Genomic DNA, 15,968 nt, shown 5'->3' on the forward strand with positions numbered 1-15,968 from the left:
CAAATGAAACCTTTCTTTACGGGTTTTCGCTATTTAATGCATTGGAACAAGTGAAATAATCAATGAATAAATCTTTTTAAAACTATCGATCGTTTCTTACTTTTTTTTATTTGTAGCTATAAAATATTTCCCGAAGTGTGTACAGTGTAGCAGCGGATATTTATTCATTTTAATCACACTAAAAACAACGTTGTCCCATCGTACTAAATATGTCAATTGATAAAAAAAATTTTCGCCTAAAATGGGTGCTCTTATGCTTGTATAGCTCGTAAAACAGTGTGCATGTTCAGAACTTTTCCGAGTAACTGGCTTCAAGTGTCAGGCTTCGTAAACGACCTTGTGTACGATCAATGTGACCCAAATATAATACGCGCCACTATGCGTCGGTCCGGGGCTGACCTGTGCTACTGTACTGGAACCAGTGGGTTTGTACTCGACGTTAAGCGTACTCTATATTGCATCAGATAAATTCGAATCGAACGAAAACTGACCTGCATCAAATGATTGTGCAATAGTGATAAACTTGCGTCGCGAAATGCGAAGAGAAAGAACTGCTCAGTACGAAAAATGCTGAAAGTGCGAGACAACAGTGAATTTAACGTATTATTTTTTCAACAGTTCTTTTTAAATTTTCTTCCTTTTTAATTTAACTTGTCATAAAAAAACGATACATTTAATAGAAAAATGTAGCAATTTGCAAACAATGCTCATTATTCATTTTTACTCGATCCGGTGTAAAAGTATGTTCGTCGAATACAATTTATCTCCCATTACACACACTGTACAGTACTTATAATTTGACCGTGCCCGAAGCCACTAGTTATTGTGCGAACCATGAAGTTTTGAAATAATTATCAACATCAAGTGACATTCAAGCTCAGCAGGTACAAACGATATGCCGCGGGGTCGCGGCACGGTGCAACAACTATGTTGCATTTTGTTATAATACACTTGAAGACTTCACCATGGACTAGTTCATTTACACCTTTTGGTAAGTGAAGCAGCACAAGTGGGATAAAGAATAAATAAAAAAAAAACCACACAAATCAACTGTTACACCTTTAAGCAACGGAGTTTAAGCGGTTAGATTGGTATGGTTAGAAGGTTTTCCATAGGTTTTCATAAGAATTCCGCAAGGAGACGCTCGAAGCACTATCTGCAGAACCTTCGAAAGGTCATGCCATGCTGTTGGATAAAACTTGGTTACATCTAAACGATCTTAAACGCATTTATCACCCATACTGCGAACGTGTTCCCCCGTTCAGTAAGCAGCGCAGAGAGTTATGATCCGTGTCGGAAACATCTACCACGCCCTAGCGTAGACACACTTCACACGTTAAAGTGTGTTCTACCCTCAGTCATATAGAAGAAAACCACTGGCTGACAACAATATTTCTAGACTCATTTTGAGATTGAAACACAAGTGTTCCACAGTATTTGCATAGATCATATAATGAATAGAATTGACCATCTAACTGACTAAGCTTAACACAGTCTATTTTTCAAACTACAATATTAAATTATATAAAGCATATTGTGATTTTTTTATGAATAGTAATAAAATTGGGGAGGGAAAAAATTAATTCCGCTTACATTTTTATATATTTTTACGAGCAATAAACATCGCAAAACTAAAAATAATAATTTGTTGCACACGTCAGCAGTTCCTCGAGAATACATTTTAATTAACATTAACCATTGAATGTAATATGTTATAAACACACATCGATAATGATAGTATGAAAAAGAGCATATCCGGAATGTGGTTTAGCTTAATAAACCCACGTTCCCCTTTCTGCAGGAGAACCATTGCTAAATGACATCATATCGGATGCAATAACTTATCGCCCTTCCGACGATCTAACCTGATCAAAAGCTAATCACCAACCATCGGTGTGTCAGCATACCGTGCACGATCACTGCCTGCAAGGGCCGGTTTGCTAAGACAGTTTGACCCTGTACGGTGAAGATCATGAATGCTATCCACAACTTCTAATGCGCCCTACCCAAAACGTCGGCTAAGGATCCCGCGAGAGCATAGCCTGGTGTGTTGATGAAGTATTGTCTCAATTACCTTCCCTTGCATTGTACTCACGCTTATTGGCAACTAATAACACCCGGTCGCCACGTTTGACCCGATCGCAACGGAAAGAGACTGCGTGGTTATACGCACACGCGTAGCGCACACATGTTAAACCTGTCGGCTAGCTATGTGCATCATGCGACGCACTGCAACTGCAACCGAAGCTCGATGCAACGATCTGTACGGCGCTAGCATGCGAAAGAAAAAGATATGCTACGCTGAGCCCTACAAGCGCTATTCATTTCTTTCACACTCGCGACACCGCGACATGTGCCGGTGGTTGGCGAAAAATGCAAAAAATTCTTTCTCGAGGACCACGAGATCGCTCTCGTTCGGCAAGAAATGGTTTCGACTTCGTCTAGTGATTGGAACTGATGCTTGCATTTCGATATAAAAACCAACCGATACCTTCGAAAGCGTATCACAATCGCTTCATTCGTCTAGCAAGAACATAGCATCCAGCTAGCAATATCTAAAATGACATTCAAAGTAAGTGACACTGTCAGGATTATCGAACCGAGCGCACACGTAGCGCGATCACGTGAAAATGGATTTTTCTGAGACACTCCTCTTTATGTGATTATCTTATAGTTCGCCGTCTTCGCCGCCATTGTGGCCGTCGCCAACGCTGTTGCTATCGGATACCCAGCCCCGTTGGGAGCTTACCACGCACCTCTGGGAGCTTACCCGGCCGTCGCCAAGGTTGCTGCCCCGGTTGTTGCTAAGGTTGCCGATGACTACGACCCGAACCCTCAGTACAGCTACAGCTACCACATTGCCGTAAGTAGCTGAGCGATTCTGGATGTATAAGAACATGTGTACATATGTTTCGTCCTTTTCAACCTCTTACAGGATGCTCTGACCGGAGATAACAAGGAACAGCAGGAATCTCGCTCCGGAGATGTCGTGACTGGCTCGTACTCTCTGGTTGAACCCGATGGCACCCGTCGTGTCGTTGAGTACACTGCCGACCCAGTCAACGGATTCAACGCCGTCGTCCACCGTGAGCCTCTGGCCGTCAAGGCTGTGGCCCCAGTTGCCAAGTTCGCTGCCCCGCTGGCTTACCCCGCCGTCGCTAAGGTTGCTGCCCCGTACGCACCATACGGAGGATACCCAGCCTACGGAAAGGCTATCCTTGGTTAAGTTCGCGAATTTTTCCCTAGACATTATCACGAATCGTATCTTACGTCCAGTGCCTAATGCTCGTGCTATTTCAAGTCATTAGTTAACGTTGCCCTATATTTATTTAAAACAATTTCATTTCTTCCTTGTTCTTTACTGTAACTCCTTACCAACTCTGAAGCTATACTCGATTAGCGATTTTTTCACTACTATTTTCAATCAACTCTCTTGCTTTTGAAAGATTTTTGTATACATGAAAACGGCATTTGCCAATGCTGCTGCTATAGACGAAAGGAACATATGTTCGTTTGATAGACATGTGATTTGACTGTTGTGACAAAGCTATTGTTGCTGTTGTGTTAGTGAGAACGATCAGCCAAAAAGGTTGATAAAAATAAAAAGCAAATTCTACAAAAGAAATTAAAATTTGTTCTTTATCATTTACTTTAATTAAACATATTAAAGCGATCTGAAATAATAGGGGATCTCTTATACCCGGTGATAAGACGTTATTTAAATCAGATTAAGCTAATTGGGAATTAATTATTCGGCAGTTATTAACTTTTTTCACAAGCTTTACCCTAAGTCTACAAGGTGTTTCTTATTCACAGGAAAACACAGTAAATATATAATTGTAAAATATAGTAATTGAAGCCGCTCGATTTACACAACAGGTCTGGTGGCAATTCCCACTTTGACTCTGCACTAGACTTTATCGATGGTCGTAAAAATTCTAATTTAATGACATAAATGCCAGACCTCCTGAGATTACAGTGCCATAGGAATACAGGAATACATTATTTCAACTAAATTTTATGTTACATGGAAATTGTTTATATTTTTATTATGTAACATGATGTAATATAACACATGCCTATAGGAATTTTAATAGCATTTGATAAAATTTGAATAGAATTAGATTTGAAGCAGAAAAAGGATAAATTTCCCAATTGAAATATTTTAACATTTGAAAATGATGGTACTTATGTCCCTATGTTTATTTCACATCTTCCTCAAATTGTACCAATAATTAATGGACCTTACTGCAACCATTATACAATGATTATTAAATTATTTAATGTAGGTATTTTTTATGTTCAAAACGCAGTCTGCCTGGTTTTTTTTAATCGATCAAAAATGCATGAATACAGGACTGTGTTCATACATCCCGCATGATTTAATTGAAATTTAAAAGCAAATTTGTCGAAAAGTAACAAACAAACAACTATTAATTTGACCAAACAAGAACACGTCTTTAATTTTTTGATTAACTAAATTTATGTTAAATATTTTGCTGGAAATGCAGTATAAATAATAAAGAGGGATCGGTCGAGATGCGATACGATTCCATCGATTTATGGTTTTGTCCTTACTGCTTAAAATAGAAACAACATGATTAATCATGGCACTAATATACGATACTATGGCAAAATGCTCACTAATTATAAATTGTTCAATCGCTAATGTTTATTTATTTATTTATATTTAATTGTTACGGCATTTAGTCATATTGTAAAAATCATTCGTGTTTAATAGGAAATAAATAAAAAAACATAAAAAGAGGCTAACAGAAAACTGCGAAGAATGGAAAAAACATTTCTTCTTCTACTTGGCTTAACGACCACTAAGGTCATGCCGGTCATTTCTGGCGTACTAGACGTATTTTAACCTCGTAGCCGGATAGTCAGTGCTTGCTACGGGGGAGCGATCCGGATGGGATTTGATACTCCGTCCTGTCGTGTGGAACCGGCCTCTTTTGACACATACCACTACAGATCCATCCCAAAAAACATTTAATTGTATGAATAAAACTATCAAAAGAAAAAATATGCAAGTACAATAGTAATATTATTAATTGAAACAAGAAATGAAAATAAACGAAAAATAAAACAACCAAATGTGGGATATTATGTTATCATGTCAAAAGTTGGCTAATTTTTTTGTATGTACTAATAATAAATCATATCACACCACCATGCAATTGAACTTTCACGAGAGCATATAAAATTTTCCACTCTTACACCGATTTTCCCTTTCATTCTAATACACTTACACATTATGTCAAAAACATCAAACGAAACGAGTTCTTTTGTGGGTAGCTCTGGAGCTACTTTTACGACCGATGCGTACCCCAACCTATGAAGGGTTGACTATCGGTGACTTTGCCGTTGGAAAGTTGCATTGCACTTTGATATAAAAACCAGCTGATTCCTTCGAAATGGTATCACAACCAATTTACTCGTCTAGCAAGAACATACCAGCAACAGCGTAACCGTAGCTAGAGCACTAAATACCTAAAATGGCATTCAAAGTAAGTGTCCCTGTGTGGATTATCGTAAGGAGCACATGCGCCATGTGGTCACGTGAATGGGAATTCAACCAGACACTCCCTTTTTACGCAATTCTCTCATAGATCGCCGTCTTCGCCGCCATCGTGGCCGTCGCCAGTGCCGTTGGTATCCACCCACCTTCATTGGGAGCTTACCATGCACCTCTGGGAGCATACCACGCACCTCTGGGAGGTTACCATGCACCTCTGGGAGGTTACCACGCACGTCTGGGAGCTTACCACGCACCTCTGGGAGCTTATCATGCACCTCTGGGAGCTTACCCAGCTGTTGCCAAGGTCGCCGCCCCTCTTGCCTACCCGGCCGTCGCTAAGGTCGCTGCCCCATTCGCTGACTACGACGCGAACCCTCAGTATAGCTACAGCTATGCCGTCGCTGTAAGTTTTGCAGATTAAGTGGATCGTATACAACACTATTTAACACCGTCCATTCCTTAGGATGCTGTGACCGGTGACAACAAGAACCAGCAGGAATCTCGCTCCGGAGATGTCGTGACTGGCTCGTACTCTCTGGTTGAACCCGATGGCACCCGTCGTGTTGTTGAGTACAACGCTGACCCAATCAACGGATTCAACGCCGTCGTCCACCGTGAGCCTCTGGCCGTCAAGGCTGTGGCCCCAGTTGCCAAGTTCGCTGCCCCGCTGGCTTACCCCGCCGTCGCTAAGGTTGCTGCCCCGTACGCACCATACGGAGGATACCCAGGCTACGGAAAGGCCATCCTTGGTTAAGAACAAACCTTCATCCCTAGACGCAAGTTTGATTTCTTTTCCGGTACCTAATGCTCATTCTTCATCTTGAAGTCAATAGCGCACATCACCTTTAATTTATTTCTCATTCCTTCATTTCTATTCTGTACGCTATTCTTTTCTATGATCTATTTAAACATTTGTGTACATATGAATGTGACGTGTGCTGCGAAAAACAAAATGAAAATAGTTTCATTTAACAAGCCTTGACATTGCGAAAGGATGTGTGAAACTATTGTTATAATGTTAGTGGGAAAAGATTCACCCAAATGTTTATTAAAATAAAGCTAATAGCTTTCAAAATATAGACAAACTGTTTCCAATATTTTTCCGAAATGATTGGTTTGCTATTATCACATACATTTCAAACAACTTTACTCTCTTATTTCCGTATATATTGTAATACAGGGTTTACAGCTCATTTTTAGATTACAACAGTATTTTACATTCAATAAAGGACAATTTCAACAAATCATACACACCTAATTGATTGATAAATTATCCCTTTACCGAAATGGAAAATTCTATTGACTGTTTAAAATAAACTAAAAAACCTTTTAAGGCTTTTTTTTCTGACATGACATCTGTGTCCTAAGGAAGAAAGCTCATTCCTACAATTGGTAAATAAAATTCAATCGGGAAACACAAACTCGAAAGCTTTATTGCCAACTATATCATATGTTTGACAAAGCATACAGTTTACAAAATGATGATATTTTGAATAAAGTTCGTTTAAAAAAATTAAAAAAAAATACATGTTTAATCAGAAAAATTACAATAAAATTATTTGGTTCAATAAACAGGATATACTACGTGATAGTCACTAATGTTATTTTGGATTTTCATATAATTTTAAATAGCCAATAATTTTTTTTAATAAATATTTTTTCATAATTAAAAGTAAAATCCTTTGTTTTTTTTTAAATTTTGCCTTTAGGTAGGGTCCTCACAGAAAAACATCAATTACGGACAAATCTCATTAACGGCAATTAATTTGCAAACATTACATATGACGCAGGGCCTATGCTTTCGGTGTCCAATTTAGTTGTCAAAATTTTGTAACGTAAATCCCATACCAATGCTATATTTTAACAAGTTTACGGACTAAAATTTGTTACTGATCCGTGACATCAAATTGTTCGTCTGTCATTGCCTCCATATTCCGTTTAGCACGTGGAAGGACTAACAATTTCAAAGATATTGTGGTAAATCATAAACACTTTCCACCAAAATGCAAAAAACCGTTTTGAAAATTTATAGGTAAAAATTGGTAAAAATTGGTTTAAAAAAATTTAAGAGCTCATCAAAGCAGCTTCACAGCTTAGATCTCGTTCATTTGGAAAAAAATGCGATTATTAAGACACAATTTAAAAAAAGTGTGTAACAATTTCGTTATATTTTTAAAGTACTAAACATACAAAAGAGAAAGACACTGCCGAATTGCAGACTTTCTTCGTCTTTCCGTATCCGGATCCGTAGCAGGATAGTCAGTCCTGCGTACAAAAAATGGTACAAAATGATCTTATAGTTCTTCTTGAAAATTGTACGGTAATGTGAATTTCAGATTTCTTATCTCATTAATGATTTATTATAAAACATGATATTTTAGATCATTCTTCTCTTTCACAATTTATTTTTCAAGTTAAAGCCTTCTTTAAAACTTAGAAAACAATGAAACTATAACAAATTCTAAGATAGACACGATAACCGAAAAAAGGATGACAAATAATGTTAATTATGATATTAAAAAAAAGTACGAATATCACATAATTTACTGTTCGAATAATACTATTGAGAACATTAGCTATTTAAAAATGTTTTGCAAAACCACATAAAAATTTTACAGATGCTGATAATAAAGGGAAAATAAAATTGGTTTAATGTTTAGAAATGTTAATAATTAAAAATTACATGATGGTCTGCCCTGAAGTAAATGAAAAGTTAAACGTAAATGAAGTTAGCGAAGTAAAGTAAATGAAAGTACATCTCACCTTTATAAAACGATCCTTTGCTGCGTTCTAGCAATTAGTAAACTATCCTTATATTTAAGCTCACCGGAGTTTTTGTTCGACAAATGCAAGTACGGATCTCAACATTGCAGCTGACATTACATTCTCTATTCACCTAAATCGAACCCTTTCGAACAAACAGCAAGATAACAAAAACAAAACGAGTTCTTTCGTGGGCAGCTCTAGTACCATGACCGCTGGTCCAACCTCTCTACAGCATGCCGTAGGAAAGTGACAAGTCGCATTTTGATATAAAAACCCTTCGATACCTTCAAATTGGTATCACAACCAATTTACTCGTCTAGCAAGAACATAGCAGCGGCCTAACCGTAGCTAAAACTAAAACCCTAAAATGGCATTCAAAGTAAGTGTCTACGTGAGAGTATATCGAAAAGCGCACACGCGTCACGTGATCACGTGAATTGGGTTTAGTAACCGAGGCACACCTTTTTCACGTGATTCTCTTACAGTTCGCCGTCTTCGCCGCCATCGTGGCCGTTGCCAACGCTGTTGCCATCCACCCAGCCCCATTGGGAGGTTACCACGCACCTCTGGGAGCTTACCACGCACCTCTGGGAGGATACCATGCACCTCTTGGAGCTTACCCAGCTGTGGCCAAGGTCGCCGCTCCGATCGCTGACTACGACCCGAACCCTCAGTACAGCTACAGCTATGCCGTCGCTGTAAGTTTTGCAAGTTTGGCTACGATTGAAACACCATTTAACACCGTCCATTCCTTAGGATGCTGTGACCGGTGACAACAAGAACCAGCAGGAATCTCGCTCCGGAGATGTCGTAACTGGATCGTACTCTCTGGTGGAACCCGATGGCACCCGTCGTGTCGTTGAGTACACTGCCGACCCAGTCAACGGATTCAACGCCGTCGTCCACCGTGAGCCTCTGGCCGTCAAGGCTGTGGCCCCAGTTGCCAAGTTCGCTGCCCCTCTGGCTTACCCCGCCGTCGCTAAGGTTGCTGCCCCGTACGCACCATACGGAGGATACCCAGCCTACGGAAAGGCCATCCTTGGTTAAGAACAAACCTTCATCCCTAGACGCGAGTTTGATTTCTTTTCCGGTACCTAATGCTCATTCTTCATCTTGAAGTCATTAGCGCACATCACCTTTAATTTATTTCTCATTCTTTCATTTCTATCGCCAACACTGTTCTATTCTATGATCTATTTGAACATTTGTGTACATATGAATGCAGCTTGTGCTGCTAAAAACGAAATGGAAATAATTTCGTTATATAAACTTTGACTGTGTGACAAGATGTGTGGAACTATTGTTGCCGTGGTGTTAATACGAGTGATCAACCAAATTAAGGTTAACTTAAATAAAAGCAAATTCTACAAAAGAAAATATAACCTGTTTCATTCAGAATATAGATTCAAATGACGTCAAACATCAATCGCTCAGGATTATTCCCGAGGGTACTGATTATATAGAATAGAAGATACTGATTATATCTTCTTCTTTACTAACCTCAAGAATTCTTGCTACTTGCTCTACCATTACTGGCTTTCCTTTACCCGAGGCAGGATAGCATTTAACCGTAGCAGGATAAGCAGTCCTGCGTACCGGGGTTTTCGGTCGGATAGGATTTGAGCTCCGGTACTGTCGTGTAGAGACCGCCGACGCTACCATCTCCACCATCGGGCTTGATCACATAATCTTATATGAGATCAAGAAGCATTTGAATAATAGAAGATCTTGGACTGCGTATCATTACTGGCGTCTATTGATTTTATTTAGCAGTATGGATGAGGTATGATATGGGTTTTCTTATATGAGGATCAATGCCACTACCACTAAACCATCAGTTCCTACGAATTCGATGTCACTTCCCTTCTATCTTCCTTACCACTGTGTGTACCCTCACATAGGCTTCGCGACAGGCCTCCCATCTATATCACAACCTACCGTCCGTTCTATGCCCAGGATGATCCCTAGTTAAAAACAGGCGGTTCATTCAACAGAGATCATCATCTGTTCGATTTCAGCCTTCCCATTTCCCACGTCTGCACTCGCCTTCTTGATCATTCCACAAATTCCTCATAATCATCCAAGCCTCTTCTTAAACAAACCAATATGGAGTTGATTTTGACAGTATTAATATTTCCATTATTAATAGTATTAATAATTCTTCTGTGTCAATGATTCACATGTGCAAGAATTAATCAATTTATTACACTTTACACCTACAACTTTACATCTACAACTACTTTGCATCTACAACTAAGGAAATGAAGGCTATCGACTCTCAAATCGACGACTAACGAAAATTCTATAATGTTTTCGTTGGGACTTGCGGTGATCAGAACAGTAACCAGGGATTGAAATACCCTTTTGTGTTTTGCCGTTTTCTTTCGTCGGACCGCATGATCTCGGTACATTATGCCAAAAATATCGCCAACCATCAATTTGTCTCAGACGCAATGTTTAGACAATTCCCAAATGGAGGATTTACTTCAATAGTTACATGATCTTGACATGCTTGACATTCATCTTTTCATTTGCCATTTTTATATGCTATAAATCACTGACGACGTACCACCCATTAGCGCATGGATGGATTTTTATAGGAGACTTAATAAATAAAGTAAAACAATTGCATTGCTAATTTCTTGGGTTTTGTTTTAGATAACCATCCTAAACAAGTCACTTTTTTAAAGGAATCGCACAAACCACATATTTAATAATAAAAAATATAAACTGTATAGATTTATTTCAATATTTAAATTGTCTAAAATAACGTAATTTTATTTTAATATGTCCAACCATTTGCAACGCATAAAAAAACAATTACATTACTTTAACCAACCGTACTACAAACGAAAATATCCACAACAATGACGATGACAAAGGCAAAACGTAAGCATGTTGTCTTTTCTTGAAGTGCATTATTTTAAGTCAGTGTTCAAAGCGCAAACCAACCATTCAAATGTGATCCCCTAGCAAATACTGCACCCATTCCCGTCAGGAATTTGTTGCATTCGAAAGTCAAGAGCACACCAGACTAACGCCCCAACCATCAGACACGCGTCACGGCATGCGTATCACAGATGACCAATAAATTAAGATTTGGCAGTGTTGCGCGCATACTCCCACCCAGGTACGCACGGGTTGCAATTGCATCAGGGGGAGTAACCGATCGCCCGTACCGGGCAGAGACGGTGCGTACAAGGCCTAACAACGTCTGTGGGAGCATGTTGTAGAGCATGTTGCACTTTGTCCAACGCACTATTACCGGCCATGGGTGCGCAATGTTGCTGGTGCCGTCGGTAAAAGTTCGAATGCCGTCGAAATTGTCATTGATATTATTTTCCTTAAGTTGCATGTTGTACCGCTTGTTATGTTATGTTACATTTTGTGGAGAAGGAAAACGATAAATTCACTGCAGGACAGGAGAAAGAAAAAACAAACTAGAAATAGCTCGCTGCCGATTTGTCCAATGGGTAAATGACTTTTTTTTTAAAAAGCTACAACTCACCCCTAAAGTGCTACCCCCTATCGCAGTCGGATCTGGGTGTGCACGGTTATGTTTATGGGAAAGATGGTTTGGTGCTATTTTTTTTCTTTACGCCCTCTAGTGGACAGCAACAGTGCTTCCCAGAACGGGTTGGTGTGTTGCGTGCAGTGTGTAAGGTAAGGCTTTAATAGATTTCGTATATAAAGCAATGCGAAAATTAGATTAGTTACACATTCGTCAGATTCAGTTCTAACCGTACAGGACATTCAACAGCACTCAAAAATGGCCCTTCGGGTAAGCAACTTCAGGTTGAAATATCATTGTACGTTGAACATTTTCTGGTACCGATATGTTTGTTTTGCAGTTTGTAGTTCTTGCCGCCTTTGTCGCTACCGCTAGTGCGGTGGCAATCGGATATCCAGCCCCGTTGGGTGCTTATCCTGCTGTGGCTAAGGTTGCCGCACCACTGGCCGACTACGACCCTAACCCGCAGTACAGCTACAGCTATGCCGTGTCGGTAAGCATTGTTGCAGCAGAGTTTTAGCAACCATGATACAGGACACAATCAATATTCCTTCCACTCACGACCAGGATGCTCTGACCGGTGACAACAAAAGCCAGCAGGAGTCTCGCTCGGGAGATGTCGTGACTGGCTCGTACTCGCTCATCGAGCCTGATGGTACTCAGCGTGTTGTTGAGTATACTGCCGACCCAGTCAATGGATTCAACGCCGTTGTTCACCGTGGTGCCGGTGTAGTTAAGGCGGTAGCCCCGGTTGCCAAATTCGCCGCGCCACTTGCATACCCTGCCGTCGCCAAGGTTGCGGCTCCGTTGGCCCATCCCTACTACGGATAAACGACTCATCACCGGAAATCCTGCATAGATACCTCCCCCCATTGCTAGATATTTATTAGCTCGTTCCATCACTTCTTATCCTTTCGCCTTAAACATTCCTTAAAGCAGCTTTGCAAGCGACAGCTTCAAGCGAATAGAAACTTTTATGTTTGACTGTGTGACTGAATAAAACGCAAAAAATGGTAAAGAAACAACGCTTGCTATAAAGAACAAATAACACAAAAATATCACAACATTAGCAAAATTTCATGATGTTCAAGGACTTTTGGAACAGGCTGAATGTGTCAGCTGGCAAAGAAATCAATAAACAAATGTATTTTCTTGGATGAATTCTCTTTAGTGATGTCACTAATGTTCACTGAGGTTCATCACAATTGTAAGTTTTGCTATCAATGATTTTTTAAACAATTTAGTCTAATCAATGAACAACAAACAAACGGATCTGAAATGATTGGTACAAAGGTAGTTGCCTGTGATACTATGTTTTGAACTCGAATACTGGATAGATGACTCAATTATAGATAATTTAAGTTGCAGGAAGGCAACCACAAATTAATTACAATAATAAGTTATTAGTAATCGTAAAACCCGATTTATAAGAATTAAAAGAAATGTGTAGTTTACTAAAATAACTGTCTAAAACGAGCAATTATTAAACGGTCCTAGAAAAAAAATCATTGACAGAAATATTTAAAATAAAAAATCAACAAACAACATCAAACAGGTAACCATTTTTTGTCCAAATCGAAATTTAATAAGAAATGAGGTAAAAGAAAGTGTCCTCTAAATACCCATGAAATCAGATCATAAGATTTAATTAAGAAAAATGTTCCGGAAAAAAAGAGAAAAAAAAAAGAAAAAAATCAAGAAAAACACAACTACTGGACTAGAAATTTTCACTGGGTCGGTTTCTTCTTTTTTGGTTAAACACGCCTTTACAAAATTGTTTTTGACGAATGACCCACAAATAAAAAGTATAAACTAAGCCAGTTATTCTAATATTAAGAACAAAGGCTAGAAAAACCTGATATCGATCCGAACTTGCACTAGTTTTAAATGCACCAATTTCCCTTACCTTTGGCACACATAATGCATTAATTTGAATTTAATATTTCATAGCCATATTTAACGCCCAATATATTATCAACTGCACAATGTCTGCCATATAGCCAAATTATCTCGTTAAACGACTAATTATCACATGAAAGCAAACGACGACATCTACGCACAGGCTCAATGAAGCTTAAATCTGTACAGCTCTGGTGGTCACATAGATACAGCAGCTTCGTATCAGCTACATTTTTTTCTTCTTTCTTTTGTCTCTACCGAAACCATCCGTTAAGACGGATCGATCAGCCGCCCTTCGCATGATCATACCGAGTGCAAGAGAATGGGAACATAAAGCCGACCACAATTTGTGCTATTACCGCCACCGTACACTACCCCCTAGAGGTCGTCGGTGCGAGGCGAGGTGTGAATGGTGCGTTTCATTGAGAAGCAGATTCTAGACGCCCTGTGATGCATTTTCGCAAACACCCTCCAATGCACACGCGTCATTTCGATCGATCGACCGACCACTCCTTGCCACTATGCAACCGATGCAAGCAAAACCTCCCAAAGACACGTACGTTATGAACGTGGGAAGAAGTCGCCAGTTTTGGACGGTTTCTTCGCGAAGTGAATGGAAGGAACGTGTGTTTACTCCGCGAAAATTGGATCGCAATGAGCGCACAAGACGCACAACACAGGTAAAGCGTACATTCGCACACACCGTCACTCGGTATAACGCCCCTAGGCACTGATTGACCGGGTAGTAAAACGTGAACTTGTGAACCTTCGTCTTGGTGCCGGTTGCTCCGCATCACGCAGCCCAGACCCGAAACACTTTTCCATCTATGCTGCTGTGGTGCTAATCGATCGAGGGAGTAGTGAATGCAATTCGAAAGAGGCAGCACATTTTGATAACCACACTACTACGCTGTGTAAGAGCATTGGCCTCCAGAAAAGCGAGAGTGAGAGTATACGCACACCGCCTTCGATGCGAGAGAACGAAATGCAAGCAATGCAGACCGTGCGTTCATGTGCAATAATTTTAGTAGGTAACTTTATACAAAAAAAAACGCAACGAAAATGCATCATCGAAGTGATTGTGGGGCGTCGTCGTAGGTGAGCTTGTTTTACGGCGATAAAAGATTTTGGTGTACGCACTATAAAAAGGAGTGGACGCTGGTTCTAAGAACATAATCAGCATACGGTTGTCAAACAGTCAACACCAGACTTACCCATCCATCTCGAAATGGCATTCAAAGTAAGTTGCACCTTTTGAACAGCATGATGCAATAATGATCATTCGTTACAATTCTACGCTTTTCTTGACTTCTTGTGATTATAGTTCGCCGTCTTCGCCGCCATCGTGGCCGTCGCCAACGCCGTCGCCATCGGCTACCCAGCTCCATTGGGAGCTTACCCAGCTGTGGCCAAGGTCGCCGCTCCTCTGGCTTACCCGGCCGTCGCCAAGGTTGCTGCCCCGGTTGTTGCTAAGGTTGCCGAAGAATACGACCCGAACCCTCAGTACAGCTACAGCTACCACATTGCCGTAAGTAGCTGAGCGATTCTGGATGCATAAGAACATGTGTACAGATGTTTCGTCCTTTTCAACCTCTTGCAGGATGCTCTGACCGGAGATAACAAGGAACAGCAGGAATCTCGCTCCGGAGATGTCGTGACTGGCTCGTACTCTCTGGTGGAACCCGATGGCACCCGTCGTGTCGTTGAGTACACTGCCGACCCAGTCAACGGATTCAACGCCGTCGTCCACCGTGAGCCTCTGGCCGTCAAGGCTGTGGCCCCAGTTGCCAAGTTCGCTGCCCCGCTGGCTTACCCCGCCGTCGCTAAGGTTGCTGCCCCGTACGCACCATACGGAGGATACCCAGCCTACGGAAAGGCTATCCTTGGTTAAATCAAATCTAACCGTTACGATAATGGACATACTTAGAAGTATTTCATATGATAACAAGCGTATTGTATCGAAGTATCTCTAACGCACGAAAAGACTGCGCACCTCGGAAATCGTTGTACACAAAGCAAAAAAAAAGAACAACTCATTTGTAAATAGTAGCGCAAGTGCTTGAAGCATCGACCAACGATCCCCTACCTATAGCCACAGCCGCTGATGTAGATGGATCAGTAACATTGACAATGTTTGACTGTGTTTGACTTGTATTGTTTTCTAGTTCTAGTGTCCGTAAGAAAATAAAGCAGCATTAAAGTTGTGCTCGTGAAAGAGAAGATAGTATGAATTTGTTGTGAATCCGTTACGTTACATCATGGCTT

The 15,968-nt window shown here is 40.3% G+C and overlaps 6 protein-coding genes across 11 annotated transcripts in view; 5 read left to right on the forward strand and 1 right to left on the reverse strand.

Annotated features, from left to right (window-relative positions):
• LOC125775049 (neurobeachin-like protein 1) overlaps positions 1-15,968 on the reverse strand; it is a 47,822-nt gene that overhangs the window by 13,812 nt on the left and 18,042 nt on the right. The gene's annotated exons all lie outside the window — the stretch shown is intronic.
• On the forward strand, positions 2,467-3,631 carry LOC125775090 (larval cuticle protein A2B-like). Its single transcript, XM_049445569.1, has 3 exons — positions 2,467-2,572; positions 2,675-2,863; positions 2,936-3,631. The coding sequence occupies exons 1-3, from the start codon at positions 2,561-2,563 to the stop codon at positions 3,224-3,226; spliced, it is 492 nt and encodes a 163-aa protein (XP_049301526.1). The 5' UTR covers positions 2,467-2,560; the 3' UTR covers positions 3,227-3,631.
• Positions 5,419-6,612, forward strand: LOC125775086 (larval cuticle protein A3A-like). Of its 3 annotated transcripts, none has more exons than XM_049445563.1 (4): positions 5,419-5,516; positions 5,619-5,727; positions 5,770-5,930; positions 5,991-6,612. In XM_049445563.1, the coding sequence occupies exons 1-4, from the start codon at positions 5,505-5,507 to the stop codon at positions 6,279-6,281; spliced, it is 573 nt and encodes a 190-aa protein (XP_049301520.1). In that variant the 5' UTR covers positions 5,419-5,504; the 3' UTR covers positions 6,282-6,612. The 3 variants fall into 3 exon arrangements, with proteins under 3 accessions (XP_049301520.1, XP_049301521.1, XP_049301519.1); XM_049445564.1 differs by having other exon boundaries at positions 5,619-5,697; positions 5,761-5,930; XM_049445562.1 differs by having other exon boundaries at positions 5,619-5,930.
• On the forward strand, positions 8,564-9,694 carry LOC125775088 (larval cuticle protein A2B-like). Its single transcript, XM_049445566.1, has 3 exons — positions 8,564-8,672; positions 8,779-8,991; positions 9,050-9,694. The coding sequence occupies exons 1-3, from the start codon at positions 8,661-8,663 to the stop codon at positions 9,338-9,340; spliced, it is 516 nt and encodes a 171-aa protein (XP_049301523.1). The 5' UTR covers positions 8,564-8,660; the 3' UTR covers positions 9,341-9,694.
• Positions 12,005-12,829, forward strand: LOC125775094 (cuticle protein 21-like). Its single transcript, XM_049445572.1, has 3 exons — positions 12,005-12,074; positions 12,145-12,297; positions 12,372-12,829. Exons 1-3 carry the CDS (start codon positions 12,063-12,065, stop codon positions 12,633-12,635), a joined length of 429 nt encoding a protein of 142 aa, XP_049301529.1. The 5' UTR covers positions 12,005-12,062; the 3' UTR covers positions 12,636-12,829.
• Positions 14,840-15,923, forward strand: LOC125775089 (larval cuticle protein A2B-like). Of its 2 annotated transcripts, XM_049445568.1 has the most exons (4): positions 14,840-14,943; positions 15,028-15,117; positions 15,154-15,231; positions 15,304-15,923. In XM_049445568.1, the coding sequence occupies exons 1-4, from the start codon at positions 14,932-14,934 to the stop codon at positions 15,592-15,594; spliced, it is 471 nt and encodes a 156-aa protein (XP_049301525.1). In that variant the 5' UTR covers positions 14,840-14,931; the 3' UTR covers positions 15,595-15,923. The 2 variants fall into 2 exon arrangements, with proteins under 2 accessions (XP_049301525.1, XP_049301524.1); XM_049445567.1 differs by having other exon boundaries at positions 15,028-15,231.

Source organism: Anopheles funestus, chromosome 2RL (assembly GCF_943734845.2).
Source record: "Anopheles funestus chromosome 2RL, idAnoFuneDA-416_04, whole genome shotgun sequence".
Lineage (NCBI taxonomy): Eukaryota > Metazoa > Arthropoda > Insecta > Diptera > Culicidae > Anopheles > Anopheles funestus.